Raw genomic sequence first — 27706 nt, forward strand, 5'->3', positions numbered from 1 at the left:
GTTCATTGTAGAACTGGTATTCAGTAGAAAACTGGTTAAGCTTTAGATATAAAAGGGGTCCTGCTTCTTCCATTAATAAAACAACAATCAGAAGCTGGATTGGACCTGAAAACCACCTCTAGACTAACAATATTGAAGTGAGTAGATAGATATAATTCTAACCTAGCACTCTTTCTCTTAGAGGAGAACAAGGTCAGAGGAGAGAGGTCCAGTTTCTGGTCTCAACTTCCTGCTTCCCCTCCTGGCAGGAAATAAAGTCTCCCTTGGAGAAGGTTGGGGGGGAAGAGGTTAAAGATGTCTATTCTTGTTTCCTTCCAGCCATCCAATGATCTCCCCGTGCTCCATGTTGGGGTTAGTCTTCCTACAGTAGGATCGTAAATTTCAACCTGGAAGAGACCTCAGTGACTCCAATCTCTTAATTTTACAGATGAGGAAACTGAGGCCCAGAGATATTAAAGTGATTTGCTCAAGGTCACAGGCAGAGCTGGGACTTTAAATCAGTCAAGTAAATAACCATTTTCCCATTGTATCACTACCAACTTTTTTTAAAAATTCAGTTCTATTTTATTTTCAGGTCCTTCTCATAAGGACCTTCCTTTCATCTTAGGTTCCTCCTTACCCTAAGATTGAATTATGAAGGTCTCTCCTTTTTCCTCTCTCAGTTTAATTTCCCCCAAACCTGCGGATCCAATTAAAAGTAAACCATTAGGGTCAATATTTTGTCTTTCCCTGGCAATATTTGCACATTAAAAGGATTACGGAAAAGGACTGGGAGATTCCTTCCCCAACTATAACCCAGATTTCGAACACAATACAAAATCCCCTATGGGAATCACGACCAATGACCAAGTCTACAAGTAATGGACTGTGTGCGTGTGTGTGTCCCATTTGATGATGGAAAACAAAGAGACGGGGACCTCCCGTCTATTTCGTAATTAGCCCACCCCAGAAACTTTAAAGCTGTCAATTTGAAAACTCTGGGGGGTCCTGCGCCTCACCCTATTCCCTCCCCTCTCCTCATACTTGTCCCTAGAAGCAAGCACACAGCAGACTCTGAAGTAGTCTCATTTTTTTATTCATTTTTGGGTGAGAAGGGGTAGGAGGTGGATTGGGACATCGAGGTTTCAGCTCTCCATTTCCATCCCATGGACTAGACAGTCAGCCGAATCCAGAAACAGGAAAATATCTGCCTTGCACTGGAAAGTCCCGAGCCCATCTGGAAGCAGTTTGCAGCTTTGTAGATTCGGGGCAATGTCCTTCACACACACAGCCTGGGCACAGAAGGGGACCCGACAAAGATAAAGAAGGCGAGACGCGCTCTGGATGGCAGCCCCAGCCTCCCTCATGGATTCCCCTAGCCATCCAGTGCCCCGTACCTCTCCCAGACCCATCCCTCCCTCATCACCTGCCACCCACCCCAGCTATCTGGACGGTCTCAGGCCACCCCAGCCCTCTGGATCCTCTCAGGTCACCCTGCCTTGGCCCATCGCGGGACGCCGGTCACCTAGCACTCACAAGGCTTCGAAGGCTGGTTCGAGGCTTGGGAAAGGCGCTGCTTCCAGCGTCTCCGCTGTCCTGCACCGGGTCGGAGCGCCTGGCATATGGGGAGCGTCGGATGCCAGAGAGCAGTCCAGACGCCCGGCCCACGGAGTAGTAGCTGGGTCCCGCTGATTGCTTGTACCAGGCGTGACCGGGTGGCATTAGCAAGAGGCTGAGCGCCAGGATAGTCGCCACCAGTTTCCCGGAGGAAGGCATTGGGGAGCGCAAATGAGACGGACTCAAGACAGACAAGCTGTAGCACCCTCTTACTGAGACCAGAAGCTCTGAGCCTTGGAGGAGCCCGAATGCTCCTTATATCAGCGGTGCGGAACCCCACACTGCGTGGAGAGCGGAGGTAGAGGCGGATCTGGGGGGCTCCGCGCCCTCCCTCCCAGTGCAGCACCCCAAACACAGTAAAGGCAGGAGGCAAGCAGAGCAAAGGAAGGAGGGGGGAACCTGTGGGGGCGGAGCCAGCTCTGAAGCTGTTCAAAAGTCTCGGCAGCACCCCCTCTACTTGGGGAGAGAAGGGGGTGTCAGTCAAGCAGAAGCTGTGTGAAATTCTTTGCTTTCCTTCAAAGAGAGGGAAATACATGCTCCCTCCCCCCAAAAAAGGGCAATCTTTGGGATTGGAACCTGGAATTCCTGGACATTTCCGAGGCCAGTCATTCCCTGGAGATGGCCCAGCAATACTTTGCCTCCTCCTGGTTCAGAATCCAGAGCCTGAAGCTTTCAGGTGCGGTAGCTGAGTGGATGTAAGGACATTAGGCAGACTGAATAAAGTTTTCTAGGCCAGGTGAGAACCCAATTCGAAGCCCAGGCATGTGCTAGGTTGGATGGCTTTCTTCCCAAATACAGTTTGATATCCAGCCCTTTTTCAGGGACCCCTTTTACACAACCCAAAGGATCGAAGGACAACTTGTTTTATAAGGTGCACACACCATTTAAAGTGGAAAATGTGAACTGAATCCCAAACGACCTCAAGTATTTGGAGTTTGTCCCAACTTAGCTAGTCCTAGGAACCCCAAGTTCAGAGTGGGGAAAAGGCAAATTAAGCCTTTAATAAATTATTTTATTTAATAATTAATTAAATTAATAAGACATTAAGCATGGGTTTTTAGGGGTCAGGAGCAACGGTGACAAATTCTACAGCCAATTTGTTTCTGATCAGAAAACTACAGCAGATACACAGCATGGAAGGACAGGAAATGGCCAGGTAGTTGTGGAAAGTGACACTATTAACTGAATAGAAAAACAACTCTTTGATATCAGCATATAAAACAGGTTCCTAAACAAAGTACCACAAAGATTCCAGGGATTCTGAAAGCTTAGCAGGTTGCTTCATCATGGCAGGAGGGAAATCAGTTTGGGATAGTGACATCTAAGAGACAAAGGGGTAAGGTAGGAAAAACAAAAGTTCTTGGTAGGTCAAGAACAAAGACTGTTTTGGTGCCACTTCCAGGAACTCCAGAGAATAGGGTGGGGGAGGGGGACGGGACAGAAATCAAACCAGTGGGTTCCCATAACAGGTGGAGGGGCTGAAAATAAGATAGCCTGGAAGCTTACACTGCTGAGATGAAGGAAATATCTGAAGTAAAATTTTAAGACTGGAGGGAAGAAGAGAGAAGACTTGCTCAACTATCCTTACCCAAAACTTGTGCCCCTTCAGGGTTATAAAACTGATAAAAGTAGGGTTACCCTCCTTTAAAGGGTATTCAATACTATCTGAAGAATATTTATTAAATGCACACTGTGAGTATAGCATTACTTTTAAGTGCCCAGGGAAATATAAAATCTGTTTGAAAGGACCTGCCCTCGAGGTGTTTAGTTTTTATTAGACAATCTATACCTTTTGTAATTTCCCTAGGGAAAGAAAAACATCCAGTTCCGTCACGTCATGACTCTGGAAACATCCTATGGTATCACTGGCACCTGCCTAGCCTGCTTTAGTAAAGGTTATCTGAACCCTGAAGAAGAGACAGTAGGAGTGGAAACAAGCTCTCTGTATAATGAAGTTGAACTAGATTATCTCTAGGGGGTCTTTTTTCTTTCTTTTTAATAGTATTTTATTTTTTCCCAGTTACATGCAAAAACCATTTTTAAAATTAATTTTTAAAACTTTTGAGTTCCAAATTCTCTCCCTTCCCTCCCTCACTGAGAAGGCAAGGACTTTGATATAGGCTATATACATGTGTAGTCATACAAAACATATCCTTCAGTCATGTTGTGAAAGAAAACAGAGACAAAACTCTAGAAAAATAAAGTTTAAAAAAGGGCACGTATTCAGACAAAAGGTGCCTTTTTCCCACCTCTTAACATTCTATAATTCTATATCACAGGGTTGAAAACGATTATAAATGACATAAAGGAAAATGACAATGAAACACTTGACAAACTGGGTGTGCTGGTGCTTATATGTACTCCTTGGTATTAGGGATGTTGAGGCAGGCAGATCTTCTGAACCTGGGAGTTTGGGGCTGCAATTTGTCTACACCAAGTACTGCCTAACATGGTGAGCCCTGGGCAGGGAGCGTGAGCTTGGTCTAAGGTTGCCTATGAAGGTTCAAACTAGCCTAGATTAGAAATGGAAGAGGTCCAAGCTCCCACGCAGACTAGAATGGGGCTGGGTCCATGAATTTATAGTCTGAGCAGCACAGGGAAACATAGTCTAAAAATAAGAAAAACTTCACATCACTGATTGTAGCAGTGTCAAAATGTCATGACTAATCATTATCAGACATGGGCAATGTACTGATTTTATTTAGTTGTAATATTTGTTACAAGGGAGGGCTTTTAATGGATCAGGTGCCATTAAGGAGCTACAATGATATGAAGAGCATCAAATAAAATAAATGAAATGAGGGAGGGGGGAGATAAGAAAATGAATGACCAGCCTCAATGGCTAATATGGTTTCAGAGGATCATATATTTAGAAATGGAAGAGATTTTAGAGGCCATCCAGTCTAATTCCTACATTTTACAGATGAGAAAACTCAGGTACAGAGACATTAAGTGACTTATGTCAGGGTCACCACAGGAAGTGTTTGAGACAGAATTTGAGCCCAGGTCTTTCCACTATCCACTTTCCACTGCCTTTCAAAAAAGCCCCGACTTAGAGATGTTGAAGATCAAACCTGAAGTTTCACACATGCAAAGCACATCTTCTACAATGGACTACCTCTCCTAATTTTTCTTGTTCTGCTTATTGGGACCTTCATGGAGCCAGTTGGGGGCAGAAGTTTAGCTCCATCTGTGTCTGACTTCTCCTTCTACGGTATTCACCACACCCTCTCCAGATGCTTTTTCCACTCTGCCAACAAGAAGAATTCCCTTGGACTGTTAAACATGCTCCAAGTTAAGCTATTTGAGAATTCCATGCACATACAAATATCTCTGTCTCATCCCAGTGTGTTCTAGGCACTCTCTTGTCCCCATCCTAGTGTCTGTGTCTTCTTAACTGTTTAATTTACGTCAGAAAGCCCTAAAGCAGCAGTAAGTTTCCTCTCGTTTTTTTTTTTTAACAGGAGGGCCTCACGGGTGTTTCACAGAAATGTTTATTCATGAGTATTTTCATTTCCAGACACATCAGAGGCTTATAAACCTATCAAGTGAAGAACTGGGGGGTGGAGGGGGCCCTAGGGGCCTTTAGCAAGGCTCAGATAGTTTAATGAATTTTAGTTCTCAAGATAAATAGTTTCAACACTGCTAATGGAAAAAAACAAAATCAAGTCCAGTCCTCCTTCCAAACCTCTTATAATCAAAGAAGCCTTATGCTGCAAGCCACACCAGCTTCTATCTACTAGCAGAGGGTTAAAACACATCAGAGGAAGAAAGGAGACTGTGTGCCCCCTTGTTCCTCCTGTCCTTCCTATTACATGGATGGTCTCAGGTTCCTGTTAAAAGGATCAAGGCCTACAGGAGGGTAAAAATGACCCCTTTTTGTGGCTTGGGATCTATAAGCCCAGGGTTACAGAATTCTTCACCACATGACAGGTAGAAGGAAGACGTCACAGAAGGTATCAGTCACTCCTTGAACTTCCATTCCTGTCGACACATGGGACAATGCTGCTGTACTTGCTGAGAATTAAGCCATTTGAGAATACAGTGCATGTGGAAACAGTGTGAGCACTGTCCCCACACAAGGGGGCAGTCATCCCCAGGCACTTTACCTGCAATTAAAAAAAAAATATTTAGGTTGAAAGAATCAAGTTCACCATCTAAAGTTATAATTCATTACATTAAATTCAACTATTTTATTCCTTTATCTTTAATTCAAACATTTATTCAGTGTCTACTATGTGCAAGGCATTCATACCCTTTTAAACTTAGCCTATTTGAGAGTCTAGTTCCAACTGTGACTTTTCTAGAGACAGAAATTTCATATACTCTAAAATAGGCGAGTAGGAATGAGAAATCTTGCCTTTGCTTTGAATTCAGAGCTCCTACCTACAAACTGGGGAAAATCCCTTACTACGTTCTGGAGAACAACTGCAAATGCAAATAACTATAAAAGAACAAAGAAAAATTATATTATTGCAGTGGGGCTTCAAGGGATTACCTGGAGAATTTTTTTGGCTCTCATTTTTTACCATTCACAGAAATGCCATGTTTTTTCCCTTCCACCTTTAGGAATAGGGTGGTAAGTTAATAACAATGATAGCTTGATAGCTTGAAGGAGCTGAGGCGGTTTACCTGGAGAAGAAAGACTTGGTGGGAGACATGATAGCTTTTGGACAAGCAAAATTAACGCTGGTAAGGGGAAAAAATTTTATTTTGCATCAAAATCTGATAGGTATGTAGATATAATATCTATAGGTATAGGACATAAGATATAAGATCATATCTTACATCTAAGATATTATAGGGAATTAACAGGTTAAAGAATATAAACAAAATGTTTTTCAAAAGAAGCACTACAAACTTTTTTTTTTTCCTTTTTGGAGGTAGGAAGGCAGGGCAATTGGGGTTAAGTGATTTGCCCAAGGTCACACAGCTAGTTAAGTGTCTGAGGCCACACTTGAACTCAGATCCTCCTGACTCCAGGGCCAGTGTTCTATTCACTGCACCACCTAGCCACCCCAACACCAGAAACTTTTAACAACCATATGAAATGTTATTTCTAATCTCTTAATAAGAGAAATGCAAATGACAATAAATGAAACTCCCAATTTTCTTCAGAGAGATAGGGGACTATGGATACAAAATGTGGCTATGATGGTCAGATACAGTTAATTGGATGCTTTTGCAATCTCTTGAGCCCCACTACAATCATGTCACTGTTTCTCTGCTTAGAGTTTTTAGTTATTCTCTACAAACTGCCTAATAGACGTTTCAAATTGGATACCCCATAGATAGCTCGAATTCAACATGTACAAAACAGAAATCATTATCCCTATACCCCCTTCCTCACCAAATACATCTCTCTTTCAAACTTTCTTATTACTACTGAGGGAATCACCCATCCTCCCCATCACCCAAGTTTGCAAACTGTATTATCTGACACTTTACTTTTCTTTCACTCCATATTCAGCTGCCAAATCTCATTTCTATCTCCAAAACATCTCATATTTCAAACCCTTCTTTCTTAATTCATACAAAGTAGCTAGGTATCAAAGTAGATAGAAAGATGGGCCTGGTATCAAGAAGGCCTGAGTATGGCCCCAGACTTTTACTAGCTATGCAACCCTAGACAAGTCACTTAACCTGTCTTCTTCAGTTTCCTCAAATGCAAAATGGGGATTATTATAGCAGTATCTATCTCGAAGGGATGTTGTGAAGATGAAATAAGATAATTCTAAAGCCGGGGCGGCCAGGTAGCACAGCAAGTAAGAGCACCGGCTCCAGTGTTGAGAAGACCTGGAGATCGAATCCCGGGCTCAGACACTTAGCACTCACCCAGAAACACCTGGCCGTGTAACCTTGAGCAAGTTACTTAACCCCAATTGCTTAAAAAAAAAAAAAAGATAATTCTAAAGCCTTTGCACAGTGGTATATAAAAGCTTATTCCCTTCTCTTCCCTTACCTTCTTCCCCTCCAAATACTGCCATTACACTAGCTCAGACTCCATCACCTTTCACATATACTTTGCAAAGGTCTCCTAATTAGCCTCCTTGCCTCAAATCTCTCTTTTAATTTATGCTCCAACAGCTGGCAAATTTTATTTTCTCAAAGCCCAGGTCTAACCATGTCATTTCCATAATCAAAAACTCCAGTGGCTCCCTATTGCTACTTGTATCAAATTTAAACTCTGTTAGGCATAAAAAGCCCTTCATAGCCTTGACCCCAACTACCTTTCTGGCCTTACTGTTACTCTTCTTTATGAATTGTACAATCAAGCCAAATTAGCTTTCTTTCTGTTTCTCAGATAGAACATTCTATCTCCCATCTTCATGCCTTTTTCAGATTATCTTCTATGTGTGAAATATATTTCCCCTCCCCTCTATGAGACTCAAGTGCTACCACTTCCATGAAACCTTTCCTGATGCCCCCCAGCTCCCAGTGTCATCCCTCCCAAAATTACTTTGTATGTATATGTATATATATGCATATATGTGTGTATATATACATATATATTTCTATTCTTTACATCCTTATTTATGTACATGTTCTCTCCCCTTATAAAAATATAAGCAAATACTGCTTTCTTTTAGTCTGACTAAATATTTGCTGATTTGCTTTTTCTTGTTACAAGGAGAATCTCACTGGGAATACATGTGAAACTGATTTTAAGTAAAAATTATATACATCAATAAAACTTACCTCTGCTCTGGGTTCTGGTTTCTTGATTCCTGTTTTTTAGTCAACCTTGCCTCAAGAATTGGACCTTTTCCCCCTAAACCCTTCCTGTTTCTAACTTCTCTATTACTGTGAAGGGAACCACCAACCTCCCAGTCCCCCAGGCTTGAAACCAAGGTATCCTTGACTCCTCACTAACTCACCCCCCGCATACAATCTGACAATTTCACCTTTACAACATCTTTCAAATATGCCCCCCTTCTCTCCTGATACTGCCACCACTGCAGGCCCTCATCCCCTCACACCTTGAATATTGCAACAGCCTGGTGCTAGGTCTGTCTCCAGTCTTTCCTCCCTCCAATCCATTCTCCATTCAGCCACTAGTGATTTTTTTAAAGCACATGTCTGACTACAGAATTTCTCTATTCAATAAACTCCAATGGCTCCCTATCATCTCCAAGAACAAATATAAGATCTTTTGTTTGGCATTCAAAACTTCATAACCTAGCACACCCCTCACCCTTCCTGGAGTTCCTCAAACAAGGCATTTAATTACTTGGCCCCAGGCAATTTCTCTGGCTGTTTCCCATGCCTATAAAGCTCTCATCTCTACCTCCTGGACTCCCTGGCTTCCTTCAAGTCCCAGCTAAAATCCCACTTTCTGCAGAAAGCTTTTCCCACTCCCTCTTTATTCTAGTACCTTCCCCCTGTTCATGATTTCTTATTGTGAGGGATAATATGCAGTGAAGTTTCCCCATTCTGAAAAATCAAATCTAGAGTGGCTTCAGCATCCACTAGGCCTAAGTTTAGAGGTCACCTGACCTTGCAGGAATCTGGTACTTAGAGCAATGGAGACCCTCCCCAGTGCCACCTCAGCACAAGATATGCCAAATAAGGCCAGAAGTACTTTCTCAAATGTACAATGGGTGATCTACTGTTTTCGTATTCTAGTACTTTAGGTAGACCGCTGCCTTTAGATTGTACACCTAACTTCCAGACAATAGAAGAAAGGGGTCAGAAGGGGGGTGAGGGAGAATTCCACTTTAGGGCTTTATAACTTCATCATTTCCTTTTGTAAATTGCTTCTCCTCCCCGACCATTTGTCGGGAGGGTGGCCCTTTCTCAAGATTGTAAATAAACCATTCTTTTCTGCTTCCTACCTTGAGAAGCCTCTGAGTATTATCTGGGTAAGGATTTCTGTTGCACACAGTTTTGGGGTGCACACACTATTTATCCAGCATGTACCTTGTTTGTACATAGGAGTTTGCTTGTTGTCTCCCCCATTAGCTTCTCAAGGGCAGGGACTGTCTTTTCCCTTTGTATCCCCATCTCTTAGCACAGTGCTTGGCACATAGGAGGTGTTCAATATATGTCTAATATGGGGCCTCAAGGGTGCAGATTATTGTTCTGAGTTTTAGAACAGTTATATGGAGCCAAAAGTAATAAAATTCATGTGACCTTGGGCAAGTTACTTAAAACCCAATTGCTCTCAAAAGAGCAAAAAAAAAAACAAAAACAAAAACAAAAAAAACAACAAAAGCAATAACATTAATGAGGCTGAAATAGAGCCTTTAGGGAAAACAAAACAGAGGAACAAGAAAGTATTTTTAATCAAGTCTACAAGGGCCTGTCCACTGGGACCTCAAAAACCCCTTTTCTTGTCCTGGGTGTCAGAAAGAAAGAAAATCTTGGATCTTACTATATATAGGACACAACAGAGTTTGGTGAGTTGAAGACTACTCCAAGTTAAGGGTTAAGTCTTTTTCACAGGTATTGTCTCCCCAACATCTCTTTTCTGTGATATCCCCCACATTACCTTCTACATACAGTATTGAGCTCTACATACACGGAATACATAAATGGTGCTGATGGCTAATTGCTGCCATAGCCCTCAATGGCTGGAACTCTTATTCTCAAGGCAGTTACAGACAGGCCAGTGACACACTTCAGATATGTCAAATGTTTCTAAAGAAATGTCTGAAAAACTTTCCAAATTCCTATGCCCATGTCCTGGGAAGACTAATGGAAGAGCTAGCAAAAACTATGGGTTCCTGTGATACAAAATGGAGTAGAAACAGAACAATTTACAGAATTACCATTCTAGCCCTTAGCATGATGCCTAGAACATAGCAGGTATGCTCACTGAGTGTCAAAGGCAGTTTTCAAAATTAGAAATCCAAAGTTATCAACAATCATTTGAAAAACGCTCTGATTAATAATCAGAGAAATACAAATTAAAGCAACCCTGAAATCCCACCTCACACATTGGCAAACATGACAAAAGGGGAAAATGACAAATATTACAGAGACTGTGAGGAAACAAAAACACCAGTACACTGTTGGTGGAATTGTAAATTGGTTCAGCCATTCTGGAAAGCAATTTGAACAAGGTCCCCAAAATTTACCAAACCATACATACCCTTTGACCCAGTCACACTACTAGTAGGCAAACAGCCCCAAGAAATCAAAGAAAAGAGGAAAAGGATCCGTCTATATGTCTAAAACTCAGTTAGAGCAACGCTTCATAGGAGCCAAAAGTCAGAAACTAAAGGGGTGGGGAGAATGGGGGGTCCTCTGAATGAAGAACTAACTGCTAAGCAAATTATGGTATAACTATAACATAACATCATCATGCCATAGCGCAGCTAGGTGGAGAAGTGGGTCTGGAGTCAGGATGACCTGAGTTCAAATCCAGCCTCAGACACTTATTAGTTGTGTTTCCCTGGACACACTTAGCCCTGTTTGCCTCATTTCCTCATCTGCAAAATGAGCTGGAGAAGAAAATGGCAAACCATTCTAAGATCTTTGCCAAGAAAACCCCAAACGTGTTCATGGAGAGTTGGGACACAACTGAAACAACTCAACATCATGCCCTAAGAAATGGAACAACTACCGAGATGCTGGGCTCCTCTGATGCAAAGTAAAGTGAGCAGAACCACAACAATTTATAGAAATACCATTTCAGCACTTCACACAGAGTCCCAGCACAGAATAGATACTTAAAATGCTTGAAGAATTGACCAGATTAATGGACAAAGGACAATTAGTGGACAACTTCAGAAAAAACTGGTAAAGATCTCTATGAACTGATAAGAGTGAATGAGAATAATTCATACAATGCTAACAACATTATAGAGAAAAACAACTTTATTTGTTCAATTGGGGTGGTGATAATGGGAGGGATGTATATAAAATACTTAAGTGAAAAAAATTAGAATAACTATTAAAAAACAATTTATAGCACTTCAATATTGTAAACAGAAACAACTTTTAAAGACTTAAGAAGTGATGGATACAATTATCAATCCTATCTCCAGGAGATGAAGCATGCTTCTGACCTTTAAGCAGTTACTGGACTGTAGGTAAAGAATGAGACTAGACATTTTCAGACCATAACAGGGTATGAATTTGTTCTACTTGACTATACTTATTTGTGGGAGGGCTTCTTTTTTTGGAGGGGGGGGAGGGAGTAGCAAGTAGTAATAATACTTTAAAAAAATACGAAAATGTTTAAAAAATACACTACAGAAAGGTATAGAAGGGGATTCAACAAGGGCAGTGTGAATAACTACAGTCTAACATATACAATTTAAAAAAAAACAAGCTATACAAAAGATATTCAACTTTATATATATTTTTCTATTTTTTTATATATGGAAATGTCCATGTTTATTAATGTTAAGCTTATAATTTTTTTTCTAAAAGATAAAGTACATTCATTCAGTGCCCAACCTAATTCCAACAATTCAGTTAGAAACACACACACACACACACACACACACACACACAATCAACTCCTTCTTATCCCCACAACCTCAGATAATCAAGACTAAAAGCCTTATAATAATACCACTCTCTATGCACCTACTTTCACACACACATATCCTCAAGCTGAATGCTGCCCTTTTGTGATATCTTCTCTTTCTAGGGTGCTTTTGGTGTCAATCAGCCAACAAGTACTTATTAAAGGTTTATTATGTGCCAGGACCTATATTAAGTGCTGGGGAATGCAAAGAAAGCAAAAAGAGTCTCTGCCCTCAAGGAACTTACAAGATATGTACAGAATAAAAGGAAGGTAATCTCAAAGGGGGAAGGCATTAGCAGCTGAGAAGGGATCTAGCTTCCTTCAAGTTCTAGCTAAATTTCCTTTTATAGGAATCAGAATGGACAGTAGGTAATAAAACTATGTCCTTTTAGCAGGTGACATGATGACATACTTGGAAAATCCTGAAGATTCAACTAAAAAGTTAGTGGAAATAATAATTTTAGCAAAGTAGCAGGATATAAAATAAACCCACATAAATCATCAACATTTCTATATTGTCATCAACAAAACCCTGCAAGAAGAGATAGTAAAAGACACCCCATTTAAAATAACTGTCGATGGTATAAAAATACCTGGGAGTAACCTACCAACATGAACCTAGGAAACACATGAACATTATTATAAAACACTTTTTATACAAAGTCAGATTTAAATAATTGGAGAAATATTAATTGTGCATGGGTAGGTAGAGCCAATATAATAAAAACGACAATTTTACCTTAAAAAATCTATTTATTCAATGCCATTGCTATTAAATTACAAAAAAGTTATTTTACTGAGCTAGGAAAAGTAACAAAATTAAATTAGAAGAACAAAAAGTCAAGAACAAAGAAAGTAATGGGGTAAAAATGTAAAGGAAAGAGGTTTAGCAATACCAGATCTTAATCTTAAACTATATTATCAGGTAGTAATTATACTAAACTATCTGATATATATACAAAAATATACAAAACTATCTGATAGTAAGATAGAAACAGAAATATAGATCAGTAGAACAGAGTAGATATACAATACACAGTGGCATAGGATTATAGCAATCTTGAGTCAGACAAATGTAAAGATTTAAGCTTTTGGAATAAGAATTCACTGTTTAGTTAAAAAAAGATGTTAGGAAAGCTGGAAAGCAATCTGGCAGAAATTGTGCATAGATCAAAATCTTACACCACTCACCAAGGTAAGGTCAAAATGGATACATGATATATAAAGGAAGATATCATGAAAAAATTAGAACATGGAACATATTACTATCAGATTTATGGATAGTAGAACAATTTATGAATAAACAAGAGACAGAGAACATTGTGAGCTATAAAATGGATAATTTTAATTACATTAAACTAAAGAGTTTGTACAAATAAAATCACTATAGCCAAGATTAGAAGGAAAACAGAAAATCTAGAGAAAATTTTTATACATTTTCTCAGACAGAGGTCTCATATCTCAAATATAAAACTTTGTCAAATTTATAAGAATACAAGTCATTCCCCAATTAGTAAATGGTCAAAGAATAAGTAGTTTTTCAATGAAAAAATGCTCTACAGGGTGGCTAGGTGGTGCAGTGAATAGAGCACCGGCCCTGGAGTCAGGGGGACCCGAGTTCAAATCCAGCCTCAGACACTTGACACAATTACTAGCCGTGTGACTTTGGGCAAGTCACTTAACCCCAATTGCCCTCCAAAAAAAAAAGCTCTAAATCACTACTGATTGAAGAAATGTAAATTAAAACAACTTTAAGATAGTCATTTTACTTACACCTATCAGATTGGCTAAAATGACAGGAGAAGAAAATGACAAATGTTCTAGAGGATGTAGAAAAACTGGAACACTAATTCATTCTTGGTGGAACTGTGAATTAATCTAACCATTTTGGAGAGCAATCTGGAATTATGCCCAAAGAATATATAAATATTAAAAACCTGTATAGCCTTTGACTTAGAAATACTACTATTAAGTCTATTTCCCACAGTTATTAGAGAAAAAGGAAAAGAATTTATATATTCTAAAATATGTATAACAGTTCTGTTTGTCCTGGCAAAGAACTGGAAATTGAGGAGTGTCGATCAACTGGAGAATGGCTAACAAAATTTTGCTATGTTGTTGTGATGGAATACTAGTATGCTATAAGAAATAATGAGCTAGCTGATTTTAGAAAAACATGAGAAGACTTGGAATGAAATAATGAAGAAGGAAATGAGCAGAACCAAGAGAATGATGTACAAAGTAACAGCTATACTATTCTAAGAACTTTGAACTAAGTCATTTTGAGTATTACAAATAATCAAATCAATTACAAAGGTCCTATGAAGGAAAATTCTATCCATATCCAGAGAAAGTAACTTCTGTTTACAGATGTAAATATGGTTTTATATATATTTGCATCTAATAGGAGCCTTTTTTAGGCTGGGGTAGGGAGAAAGGAAGAAAAAATTAAAAGTACACAGGAGAGAACAAAAGAGAACTTAAAAGAAGCACAAATAGACAGGGTAGTTTTGAAAATGATGTGTAGTATTTGTTACATAGTTTTTCCCAAAAAGTATTTATTACATAGTTTTTCCATTTCACAGAGTGAAACAGAAATTCATGATTTTATGTTGAATCCTCTTTTTATACTGTGCTGTGAAAATGGAAATGTTCTCTTTTTTGTCTTTTTAAGCTTAAAAAAAAATACACCTTAAGTCAATTCAAAATTTACTTCTTTGCAACTTCTACTGATTTCATGCTCCTAGTTCTGCCTTCAATCCTGTGGCTCAAGATAAGGAAAATAACTATCATGCCCTATACTTCTTCCCAAAACTCCAAGACTTCTTTTCTCTAGGGTAAACAACCCTAATTTGATTACTAGTTTTAATACAACAGGATCTTGAGGCTCTCCACCCATATTAGTTTCTCTACTCTGAATGCCCACCAAGTTGTTAATATCTTTTCTAGAATGCGATGCTCAAATAATGGCACTGTTAGTAGAGAGAGGAGTTGGGTTCAGCAATTTTGGAAAGCAATTTGGAACTATGTCCCCAAAGTCACTACAACAGGTATACTCTTTCACCCAGCAATACTGCTATAGGCCTATATCTGAAAGAAAGAAAAGGAAGAAAAAGGATTTACATGTAAAAAATATTTATAAGTTTTTTGTTATAGCAAAGAATTGAAAACTAAGGAAGTGCCTATCAACTGGGGAAAGGTTTAACAATCAGTCAGTCAATAAACATTTATTAAGCTTCTACTACATGGCAGGCATTGGGCTTTGCACTGTGAATACAAGAGGCAAAAGACACTTCCTGCCTTAATCTAATGAGGGAGACAACAAATATGTACAAACAAGCTATACAGGAAAAATAGGAAATAATTAAAGAGAGGGAAGGCGCTAAAATTAAGAGGACTGGGAAAGGTTTCCTGTAGATGAGATTTTAGCAGGGACTTGAAGGAAGCCAGGGAAACCAGGAGACAAAAAGAAGGAAGAGCATTCCAAGACTGATGGACAACCAGAAAAAATGCCAGAAGCCAAGACGTAGGAGTGCCTTTTTTGAGGAACAGCAAGGAAGCCAATGTCATTGGATTAAAGTGTGCCTGGTGAAGAGGGTGTAAGGTGTAATAAGACTGGAAAGGTGAAGGTGTGTGCTAGGTTATGAAGGGCTCTGAATGACAGAGAATTCTGTATTTTATTTTGGAGGTGATAGGGAACCACTAGAATTAACTAAGTAGGAGATGACATGGTCAGACATTAGAAAAACCATCTCTTCTCAAAGTGATGCCTAACACACTAGGATTCTGAACCTAAAGGCCTTGGGAACAGTAATGTTTCCAGTCCAGTGCCACCATCCCCCATCCTGGGAAGCAGCCCTTGTGGAGATGCATCTGGCCACTGCTTTGGCACTGTCAACATGAGGAAACAATATGATTCTATTAGTAGAAATGACACTAAAGGGGGCAGCCAGGTAGCACAGCGAGTAAGACCACCGGCTGCAGTGTCAGGACGACTTGGGGATTGAATCCGGGCTCAGACACTTAGCACCCACCCAGAAACTCCTGGCCGTGTAACCTTGAGCAAGTTACTTAACCCCAATTGCTTTAAAAAATAAAAAGAAATGACACTAAAGAGGTATTATCATCTGCTTTGTCCCTATCCTTTAGAAATGGGGTGGAGAACCTTTCCATCTGCCTTACAGCTTCCATAGTGTAGTCACACACAATCACACTGCCTTCCCTCTCACCCCCCCCCCCACCTTTGAAAGCAGAGACAGTCTTACTTTTGAATCTGTCTCCCAGGTGCTCAGCACACAGTATCTGATAAATGATTTATTCATTCATTCTCAGTGACTTGGAGCTTTTCTCCCCCTACATGGCTATTTTTAGTTTGGATTTCTTCCCCTGAGAAATGCCTATTTATACCCTTTGACTATTCATCTAGAGAGGCTGCTAGGCATAGCAGTTGAATCTGGAAGACCTGAGTTCAAATTCAGCCCCAGATACTTCCTACTTATGTGACCCTGTACAAGTCACTTAACCTCTGCCTATCTCAGCATAAAATGGGGACAATTTTGGGAATATCTTGGATATCAAACCTTTCTCAGATAGATGTGCTGCAAAGGTTTTTTCCCTCAGTTGAATTCATCAAGTTTAACTGAAATGATTTTTTAAAATGTAAAACTTTTCAATTTTCTGCAATCAAAATTTGTCAATTTTATCTCTTATCCTCTCTTGTCTCTTGTAAAGCATCTTCCCCTATCCAAAGCATGGAAAACTTATCTCCTTTCATTCCTCTGGTCTTTTTATACTATGACCTTTTATATCTAGGTCATTTAATATATGATATGAGATGTTCATCTAAGCCATAGATTTGAAGGGAGTCTGTGAACTTGGATGGGAAAAAAAAATTGTATCTTATGTTCACTCATCTCTAACTGAAATTTAGTAATTCAATTGTTTTTTTTTTTAATCATTACGAAGAAGAGTTTGCCATCAGACTGCCAAAGGTGTCCAGGATTAAAAAAAAAAAAAGGAACTCCTGATATAAAAATAATTTCTGAACTTCTGCCAGAGTGCTTTCCAACTTTTCAAGGATTTGTTAAATATTATTTACCCCAGCAGGTGGAGGCACTATGCTTGCTGAATGTTGTGCTAATGTTATATTTGTCAACTTTTCTACTTTTTAGCCGTACCAAACTGTTTTGATGTTTACTGCTTTGTTGTATGGTTTGAGATCTGGTAATGTCTGGCATGCTTCCTTTTTTTCCATTATTTCCTTTAAAATTCTTTACTTTTGGTTCCTCCAAATGAATTGAAGTAATTTTGTCTGGTTATATAAAGTAATCCTTTGGTAGTTTCTTTCATTAGTATGGCACTGAACCTACAAATTTAGGTAGCATTATTTTAATTTTATTAGCATGGCTAAAACATGAACAATTAATATCTGATATTTATCTTCCTTTATTTCTCTAAAGAATACTTTGTAGTTGTTTTTTTTTTTCCCAAAGAATTCCTGTATATGTCTTGGTAAATGAACACCCAGATATTTCATACTTTCTGAAATATTTTTCAGTGGAATTTCTTTTTCTGTCACATTTTGTTGCCAATGAAGAAAAAGGCTGATGATTTCTGTGGGTTTATTTTATATACTGTTTTTGCTTCTATTAAGTTTTTAGTTGATTATTTAGAGTTCTCTAAGTCATATCATCTCCCAAAAGCAATAACATTGTTTTTCCTATCCCCTATACTTATTCCTTCATTTCTTTTACTAGTATTATTGTTATATCTAGAATTTCTTGAACTATGTCAATTTGGTAACAATGGATATATTAGCTTTACCTCTGATATTACCAAAAGAGCTTCCACTGGTTCACTGTTATAGATAAGGCTAACTCTTGGTTTTATATAGACCATGTTTACCATGTTAAAGAAAAGTCCATTTATCCCTACACTTTTGTAGCACTTGAAGGTTGCATTTTATCAAAGGCCTTTTCTGTATCTAGTGATGACTGATTTCCATTATCCTTATAATTAGTGAGCTATAATGCTTAGAGTTTTCCTAATAATTCAACCATAAATTCCTGATATTAATCCAACCTGGTCCTAGAGTATAATCTTTTCTATATGTTGCTTTATCTTCTTCACTAATATTTTATTCAATATAAATTGAATAAATTTGCACTGATGTTGACTGATAATATTGGCCCATAGTTTTCTTTCTTTTCTGTATCAGGAATGTATGTGGCTCACAGAAGAGTACTGAAAGGATCCCATTTCCTATTTTTGAAAAAAAAAAAAAGCTTAAAACTAGAGTTAACTGGTCTTTGAATGTTTAGTAGAATTTAGTACACCTGACCCTAGAGTTTTTTCTTTTGGCAGTTCTTCCATGGACTGTTTATTTTCTTTTTCTGATATCAGATTATTTAAATTACCTATTCCTCATTCTAATAGACCGGCATGACTAGTAGATATAGGTTAGACTAGAGACAAGACTGACAATGGCTGGTTGTCACAGGACAAATAGGAGAGTAAGCAGTGGTGATTCTACATTTTTTGCAGGCTACCAGAAATCCTTTGGTGGGCCACAAGTGGTGCTTTTAAGTATAATCTAGCTTCTCTGCTTATGTCTTTTAGTTATGTTTATTTCCTACCAATGCCTAGTCTGATATCAAGACTGCTACCCATTTTTTTTAAAAGTACCTAAGGCATAGTGCTCCTGCCCCTATTTTAACCTGTGAATCTTTGTGTTTTAAGCCTGTTTCTTGGAACCTACATATTGTTGGATTCTGCTTTGTAAACTAACCTGCTACTCTCTTCTATTTTGATTTGAGTTAATCCAATTAGTCAATTATGACTATTAATTGTATGTTTCCCTACATCATATCCTCCTATACTCCCCTCCAACACTTTGTCCCCACCTTTTATACATAACAAGGTAATAAACGAGAAGGAATGTGATCATATTAACAATCTATAATTGAAGTAGTATGATTCCAAATTCTGCCCTTCCTCTCATCTAGCCCAAACTATTCACAAGTTCTCATACTTTGTTTCCCTTTTGATTATCCCTTTTATGCTCTTCCTTTCAAAACTGGTTTGTTTTGCTTATGACTGTTCCCTCAATGACTCAACTTCTCTGTCTCTGTCATCATTGAGTCTTATGTATTTCTGCACCAGACTCTGTGTTTGTTTGCTCAACTCTTATTTACCTGAGTTCAAGAGATGACCTTTCCCTGTATGTTTCTATACTTTTCTCACATACCTCAATTATTCTAATATAGTAAGTTTCTCTCACTTTTTCCCTCATTAATTTCATTTTCCTTCCCTTTTCCTAAAACCTTTAATATGTAACAAAACTACCTCCAGGCCCACCATTTCTCTTACTTTACTTTCTCTGTGAAACTAGGACATACTGAGGAAACTCTAAGGGAAAGCTCTTTTAGAATTAAGATCTTTATCATCATCTGACCCCTTTTTAATTGCTTGAATGTATTTACCTTCCTAGGTTTCTAGATTCAAAGCTATGGTCTCTACATTAGGAAAGCTTCAAAGACCTCTATTCTGGTAAAGTACATTTTATATCCTATAGAATTATACTCAGTTTTTGTTATGGTAAAGTATTCTTAGTTGTAAGACTTTTTTCTTACTCTTTGGTAGTCCAAGACTTTTTCTCCTTTGAAGTAGCTTCAACGTAGTCTTGAGTGATTCCTTCTGTATTCTGTGGCACTTGAATTTTTTTTTTCCTTCTGGCTGCCTGATGTATTCTTTGACTTGGCAGCTTCTTGGCAGATCTTGACTGAGATGCTCCTGGATGTTTTTAATCTGGAGTTTCTTTTGGGAGGTGATTAATGGATCTAATCTAGTCTAATAAAATTGGACAGTTTTATGATTTCTTGAAATACAGTGTGTAGGGGTTTGGGTTTTTAGGAAGTCCAATTCTTCTTAAATTTTGCCTCATTGACCTTTGCATTAGCAGTAGATATCTTACATTTTCCTTTGTTTTTAAAAATATTCTTACTTTGTTCTCATATTTCTTATGTCTAATGAAATCATCTAGTTTCATTTTCTCCATGATATTTTTGACACAGTCCACAAGTTTGGAAAGTTTTCCACATTCTGTTCTAAGCTATTTATTCTCCTTCCATTTTTTTCCCTTGAGTCCCTATATCATTTTAAATTTCGCCTTTCAGTGGAGAACTCTGTTGGAACAGAGGGGATGGAAGAGTGCAATCTGGCCCCTGCCCCCAGGACAAGAAGTGGCAGAGGTGTGGCTGCTGCCTTGAGGCTGCCTCCAGAGCTCCTGGTCTGCAGATCATAGGAGGACCAAGTGACCATTCACAGGGCAATCACTCTTGCTTTAACCTGCTTGGATATGGATTGCAGTCTTGGGTGACAGTCCTGGGGTGTGTGGCCAGTGTGCCAGAGCTTTTGGGGGCTGTAGAGAGGGAGCCCTCCTAATAGCTCCAGCAGTTGCAAAAACCCCAGCAATTCGGGGCAAAGCTCTCTCCATTCTGGAAGCAGAGTTGTATCATGGCAAAGAGCTCAAAAGTCAAGTAATTGACTGGCAAGATGAGCAAGCTGAGGAAACGCAATTAGACCATAGATTCCTTTTCTGGGGACAAAAAGGATCAAAGCATGGAACAGGAGGAAGACAATGAAGTCAGAACTCCTCATCAAAAGCCTCCAAGAAAAATATGAACTGCTTACAGGCCATGGAGGAACTCAAGAAAGATTTTGAAAATCAAGTAAGAGAAGTAGAGGAAAAATTGGGAAGAGAAATGAGAATGATACAAGAAAATCATGAAAAGCAAGTCAACAGCTTGTTAAAGGAGACACAAAAAAATACTGAAGAAAATTTCACCTTTTATCTCTTGCTTAATTTAAGACACTCCTGGAGTCCTTGAGGCCAAGCAGTTGTTTTTTCTCTATGGCTTTACTTCTACTTCTGGAGTTATTCTTTTCCAAGTTTACCTCATGGATTTCTCTTAACCCATAGTATTTCTTCACTGTGTTTAGTACTTACTTTTAAATAAACAGGCTCAGTTTCTAGATTGGAACTTTGTGTTATGATTCTTGAAGCAGGCTGCCAGGGTGCTTCAGGAACTTTGGAAGGCCCCAGGTGAACATACACTACCTTACCTCTCTCTCTCTGGAGCAGTTGACTATCACCTGCTGTTCCAACAGGCCAAAGATACCACCACACTAGCTGCAGGCACAAGTTTATAGTTCTGGCAGTTTTCTTGTGCAATTCTGCCATTTCTCAATTTTTTTTTTTTTATCATTCTTCTAGTATCTTAATTTCTCATAAAGTCATTAGCTTCCATCTGCTCCAATCTAATTTTGAAGGAATTATTTTCTTCAGTGAGCTTTTGAAATTCCTTTTCCATCTGGCCAATTCTGCTTTTTAAGGCATTCTTCTCTTCATTGCTTTTTTTGACCTCTTTTGCCATTTGAGTTAGTCTATTTTTTAAGGTGTTATTTTCTTTAATCAGGCTGTTGACTCATTTTTCATGGTTTTCTTACATTACTCTCATTTCTCTTCCTAATTTTTCCTCTACTTCTCTTATTTGATTTTCAAAATCCTTCTTGAGCTCCTCCATGGCCTGTGATTTCATATTTTTCTTGGAAGATTGTGATGAAGGCGTTTTGACTTTGTTGTCTTCTTCTGGTTTGATGTTTTGATCCTCTTTGTTCCCCCCAAAAGATTCTATAGTCTGATTGTGCTTCCTCTGTTTGCTCATCTTGCCAGCCAATTAGTTAACTTTTGCGCTCTTTGCCACAGTAGAACTCTGCTTCCAGAGTGGAGAGTGCTGTGTCCCAAATTTCTGGGGTTTTGTGCAGCTGCTGTCAGAGCTTGTTCCAGGCACCTGCCTCAGAACTGTGAGAAGGACTTTCTCTCCACAGCCTCAACAAGCTCTGCCACACCAGTGCTCCTCATCCTAGGACCACCACCCAAGACTGCAACCCAGCCAGATCCAAGCAGGGCAAAGAAAGAGAATCCTGCCTCAGAACCAGCAAAGAGATCGCTACAACTGCCCTCTGGACATTCATTTGGTCCCCCTATGATCTGTAGGCCTGGGACCAGAAGCAGGCATAGGGGCAGCAGTTGCAGCTGTCATCTCTGCCATGGGGCAGGGGCCAGACTCTTCTCTCACCCAGGATCAACAGATTTCCCCACTGCCCTTTTATTTTCTCTTTGGCGTTTGTGGGTTGAGAAGTCTAGAAACCACTACAGCTGTCGGTGATTCAGTCTCCCGAAGTCTGTTCCAGTTGGTCTACGCTGCTGGTCTGGGCCAGTGCAGCTCATGTGGGACTACACTCTGTTCCTAGCCTGGTGCCACAGACCCTTCCTGTTGGCCTGTCAGGTTGCCTTCAGCATATTTGTTTCTCTCTTATCAATTTGTGGGTTCTGTAGCACTAAAATCTGCTCAGTCATATTTTACAGGTATTGAAGGTGGTTGGAACAGAAGCTCAAAAAAGTTTCTACTTTCACTCTGAAATCTTGGCTCCACACCCCTATCATTCTTCCTTCTGATAAATATTAAAAACTTTTCTGGAGCACTTATGGGAGAGCGAGGTTCCTCTAGAACTTCTCTCATCACTAACTTACCAAGAAGTGTTCCCCAAGGACCTCAAAACCCCTTCCCCTCCCAGAACTAAATAAACCTAACCACAAAATAAACTAGAAGTCAAGGAGGTAAATAGAATTTTAGAAAAGTTAGATATGTTAGACCTCTGCAGAAAACTGAACGTGTATAGAAAGGACTATATCTTTTTCTTAGCAGTATACCTACACAAAAACTGATTAGGGCATATAAACATCACAATGCGATGCAAAAATATTAAATGCATCCTTTTCAGATCATGATGCAATAAAAATTAAATGTAATAAAGTGTCATGAAAAAATAGACTAAAAATTAATTAGAAACTAAATATTCTAATCCTAAAGAATGAGTGGGTCAAACATCAAATCATAGAAACAATCAATAACTTCCTCCAAGACAATGGCAATAATGAGACAACATACCAAAACTTATGGGATGCAGCCAAAGCAGTTCTTAGGGTAAGTTTTATACCTCTAAATGCTTATGTGAATAAAATAAAGAAAGAGGAGAGTGATGGATTAGGCATGCTACTAAAAGAGCTAGAAAAAGAACAAATTTTAAATCCCTAATTAAATTCCCAATTACAAATTCTGAAAACCAAAGGAAAGATTAATAAAATCGAAATTAAGAAAACTACTGAACTAATAAAGCCGAGTTGATTTTATGAAAAAAAATAAAATAGATAAACCTTTGGTTAATAAGGTTTTAAAAAAAGAAAGAAAACCAAATTACCAGTATCAAAAATGAAAAGGGTGAATTCACTACCAATGAACAGGAAATTAAACAATAATTAGGATCTATTTTGCCCAAGTGTATGCCAATAAATTTGACAATCTTAGTGAAATGGATAAATATTTATAAAAAAATAAATTGTCAAGATTAACAGAAGAGGAAATAAAATACTTAAATAACCCTATTTCAGAAAAAGAAATTAAGTCATCAATGAATTTCCTAAGAAAAAACCCTCATGGTCTGATGGATTTCCAAGTGAATTCTATCACACATTTAAAGAACAATTAATTCCAATACTACATAAACTATTTGAGAAAACAGGCAAAGAAGGAGTCATATCAAATTCTTTTTATGATATGGTGCTGATACCTAAACCGGGAAGAGCCAAAACAAAGAAAGAAAATTACAGAATTTTTGAATTTCCCTAATGAATATAGATGCAAAAATTTTAAATAAATTATTTTTTATTAGCAAAGAGATTACAACAAGCTATTAAGAGGATAATACACTATGACCAGGCAGGATTTATACCAGAAATGCAGGGCCGGTTCTACATTAAGAAAACCATCAGGACTCTTAACAAACTTTGGAGCTGCAGAACCCACAAAATGACACAGAAAAGCTAACCTCTTCCTGAGGACAGCCCGGCAGGCCAGCAGGAATCCAGCTCAGTGCTCTCGGAGCCGAGCCCAGCCCCATGCCAATGCTTTAGCCCCAGGGTGGCCCTGACCAGCCGCCCGCCAGAGGGACTCCAGATCAGCAGCAGCTGTGGCCGTTTCCAGATTTATCAATACATAGATGCGAAGGACAAGGTGAGAGGCCAGTGCAGTCTGGACTTTGGGACCCAGTAGGTGGGAGTGCGTGGCTTTTACCCCCGGGGCAAGAAACTGCTGAGATGCCAGCCCAGCAAGCCAGTGCCACGTGGCGGCTTCAGCTCCTGGCCTGCAGAGTGTAGGGGGACCAAGCACCAGTCTGAGGGGTGATCGCTCTTGCTTTAACCTGCTTGGATCTGGATTGCAGTCTAGGGTGGAGGTCCTGGGGTGTGTGTCCAGCTTGCCAGAGCGTGTGGAGACCTCAGAGAGGGCACCCATCTAATACCTCCGGCAGCTGAGAAAACCCCAGCGTTTGGGACGAAAACTCCCCTGTCTGGTGGCAGAGTCCTACTGTGGCAAAAAGCCCAAAAGTCAAATCATCGAGTGGCAAAATGAGCAGGCAAAGGAAACAAAGCAGACAGAAGATTCCAACATTAGATTCCTATTCTGGGGACAAAAAGGAGCAAAGCATGGAACAGGAGGAAGACACTGAAGTCAGAACTCCTGCACCAAAAGCTTCAAAGGAAAATACAAGCTGGTTACAGGCCATAGAGGACCTTAAGAAGCAGATAAGAGAAGTGGAGGAAAAATTGGGAAGAGAAATGAGAACGATGCAAGAAAATTATGAAATGAGAGTCAACAGCCTGACTGAAGAAAATAATACCTTAAAAAACAGACTGACTCAAATGGCAAAGGAGGCTCAAAAAGGCAATGAGGAGAAGAATGCCTTAAAAAGTCGAATTTGCCAGATGGAAAAAGAATCTCAAAAGCTCACTGAGGAGAATCATTGCTTCAGAATTAGATTGGAGCAAATGGAAGCTAATGACTTTATGAGAAATCAAGATGCTGTTAAACAGATCCAAACAAATGAAAGAATAGAAGGCAATGTGAAATATCTCATGGGAAAAACCACTGACCTGGAAAATAGATCCAGGAGAGATCATTTAAAAATTATTGGACTACCTGAAAACAATAATCAAAGTAAGAACTTAGAAATCATCCTCCAGGAAGTTCTCAAAGAAAACTTCCCTGATGTTTTAGAACCAGAGGGCAAAATAGAGGTTGAAAGAATCCACAGATCACCTCCTGAAAAAGATCCCAAAAAGAAAACTCCTAGGAATATTATAGCCAGGTTCCGGAATTCCCAGATTAAGGAGAGAATATTACAAGCAGCCAGGAAGAAACAATTTGAATATTGTGGAAACACAATCAAGATAACCCAGGATCTGGCAGCTTCTACACTGAGGGATCGAAGGGCCTGGAATGTGATATTCTGGAGGTCAAGGGAGCTGGGATTAAAACCAAGAGTCACCTACCCAGCAAAACTGAGTGTCGTGTTTCAGGGGAAAATATGGTCATTTAGTGGAATACAGGACTTTCAAGCATTCTTGCTGAAAAAACCAGAGTTGAATAGAAAATTTGACATTTAGATACAAGAAGCAGGCGAAGCATGAGAAGGTAAACAGGGAAAAGAAATCATAAGGAACTTATCAAAGTTGAACTATTTTTTTTTTAAAGCAATCGGGGTTGAGTGGCTTGCTCAGGGTTACACGGCCAGTTGTTGTTTCTGGGTGTGGTGCTGAGTGTCTGGGCCCGGATTTGATCCGGGTCGTCCCGGCACTGGGGCCGGTGCTCTTGCTTGCTGAGCCACCTGGCCAAAGTTGAACTATTAACATTCCTACATGGAAAAACAATAATTGTAACTTATGAAACTTTTCTCAGTAGTTGAAGGGATTTTTAATATATATATATGTCTTTATATGAGGGTATGCGGGCATATGAATACATATGTGAATGTGTGTATATACGTTTACAGGTATACATAGATAGAGGGCACGGGACCAATTTAACAGGAATGGATGATACTTAAAAGGTGAAATTAAGAGGTGAGAGGAATATAATGAGAGGAGATGGGGAGAGACAGAGTGGGGCAAACTATCTCATACAGAAGAGGCAAGGGAAAATGGTTACAATGGAGGGGAAGAATAGGGAGGCAAAAGGGAATGGGTCAACCTTATTCCTATTGAATCTGGCTTGAGGAGAGAGGGAAATACACACTAAATAGGGGATCTCACCCTCCAGGAGAATAGGGGGGGAAGGGGATGTGAGGGAGGATGATGGAAGGGAGGGCAGGCTGGGGAGGGAAGTTGGAAGCACCCACTTTTGAAAAGGGACAGGATCAAAGTAGAGAATAGAACAAGTAGGAGGTGGGATAGGAGGGAGGGAAATATAGTCAGTCTTTTACAATACATCTACTATGTTATTGTTTTGCATTAGCCGCACATGTACAGCCTATACTGAACTGCTTGTCTCTCCAGTGGGGGTGGGTGGCAGGGGGGGAAGGGAATGAATTTGGAATTGAAAGTTTTAAAATCAAATATTCAAATATATATATATATATATATATAAAATAAATGAATGATGTAAATCAGAAGTTAATAAAGAATTTGAAAAAAAAAAACCATCAGCATAAATGACCATAGCAACAACAAAACTAACAGAAATCATATGATTATCTCAATAGATGCAGAAAAAGCATCTGACAAAATACAATACCAGTTCATATTAAGAACACTAGAGAGCATAGAAATAAATGGAAGTCTTCCTTAAAATTATAAGTAGCATCTATCTAAGGCCATTAGCAAGCATTATGTGTAATGAGGATAAGCTAGAAGCATTTCCAGTAAGATCAGGGGTGAAACAATTTATTAAGTCCATTACCACCAATGTTAGAGATGTTCCATTTAAAGTTACTGTAGACAATATAATATAAAGTATTTAGGGGTCTGTTTGCCAAGACAAATCCAGGAACTATATGAACACAGTTACAAAACAGTTTTCATACAAATAAAGTCAGATCTAAATTACTGGAAAAATATCAGTTGCTTGTGGGTAGGCCGAGTTAGTATAATAAAAATTGTAATTCTACTTAAATTAATTTACTTATTTGGTGCCATACCAATCAAACTACCAAAAAAATTATTCCACAGGGGGCGGAGTCAAGATGGCAGAGTAAAAGCAGGACCTCTGAGGGGCTCCAGCTTCCACCTTCCCCAATCCATGTAAAAATGGGGACTCTAAACAAACTTTGGAACTGCAGAACCCACAAAATGACACAGAGAAGCTAACCTCCTGCTGAGGACAGCCCAGCAGGCCAGCAGCAAGCAGCCAGTGCAGCACTCTGGGAGCCAAACCCAGCCACTCTTGAGCAAAGGTTTTAGGCCCAGGGTGGGCCTGACCAGCCTCCCAGCTGGAGGGACTCCAGATCACCAGCAGTTGTGGCTGTTTCAAGATTTATCAACACATAGATGCGAAGGACAAAGTGAGAGGTTGTAATGTAATACCAAGCAAAGGCAACTTCCCAGGTTCAAAATACCAGCATAGGTGCTCTCTATTTTATTCAGTAACAAACCCAGAACAGAGAAGATCAAAACATGACATCATTCAAAATACAGCATTTACTAAGTGTGATTAAATCATCTCCAAGGCCTACCCC

General features: G+C 39.3%; 2 protein-coding genes across 2 annotated transcripts in view; both read right to left on the reverse strand.

Moving 5' to 3' along the window:
* Window positions 1-1059: 1059 nt before the first annotated feature.
* NPB (neuropeptide B) lies at window positions 1060-4927 on the reverse strand. Its single transcript, XM_069064049.1, is given in 3 exon segments — window positions 1060-1271; window positions 1516-1804; window positions 1806-4927. Coding segments are annotated over 3 exon segments (762 nt in total). The 5' UTR covers window positions 2132-4927; the 3' UTR covers window positions 1060-1124.
* Window positions 4928-5072: 145 nt separating this feature from the next.
* Window positions 5073-27706, reverse strand: part of ANAPC11 (anaphase promoting complex subunit 11) — a 34176-nt gene continuing 11542 nt past the window's right edge. Inside the window, exon 4 of the mRNA XM_069064051.1 lies at window positions 5073-5705. Within this exon, the coding sequence (XP_068920152.1) occupies window positions 5560-5705 (146 nt within the window). The 3' untranslated portion in view covers window positions 5073-5559. The remainder of the gene's footprint in view (window positions 5706-27706) is intronic.

Source organism: Petaurus breviceps, unplaced genomic scaffold (assembly GCF_028583685.1).
Source record: "Petaurus breviceps papuanus isolate PSGF00001 unplaced genomic scaffold, PetGlider_PUasm1.0 90617, whole genome shotgun sequence".
In the NCBI taxonomy this organism is placed as follows: domain Eukaryota; kingdom Metazoa; phylum Chordata; class Mammalia; order Diprotodontia; family Petauridae; genus Petaurus; species Petaurus breviceps.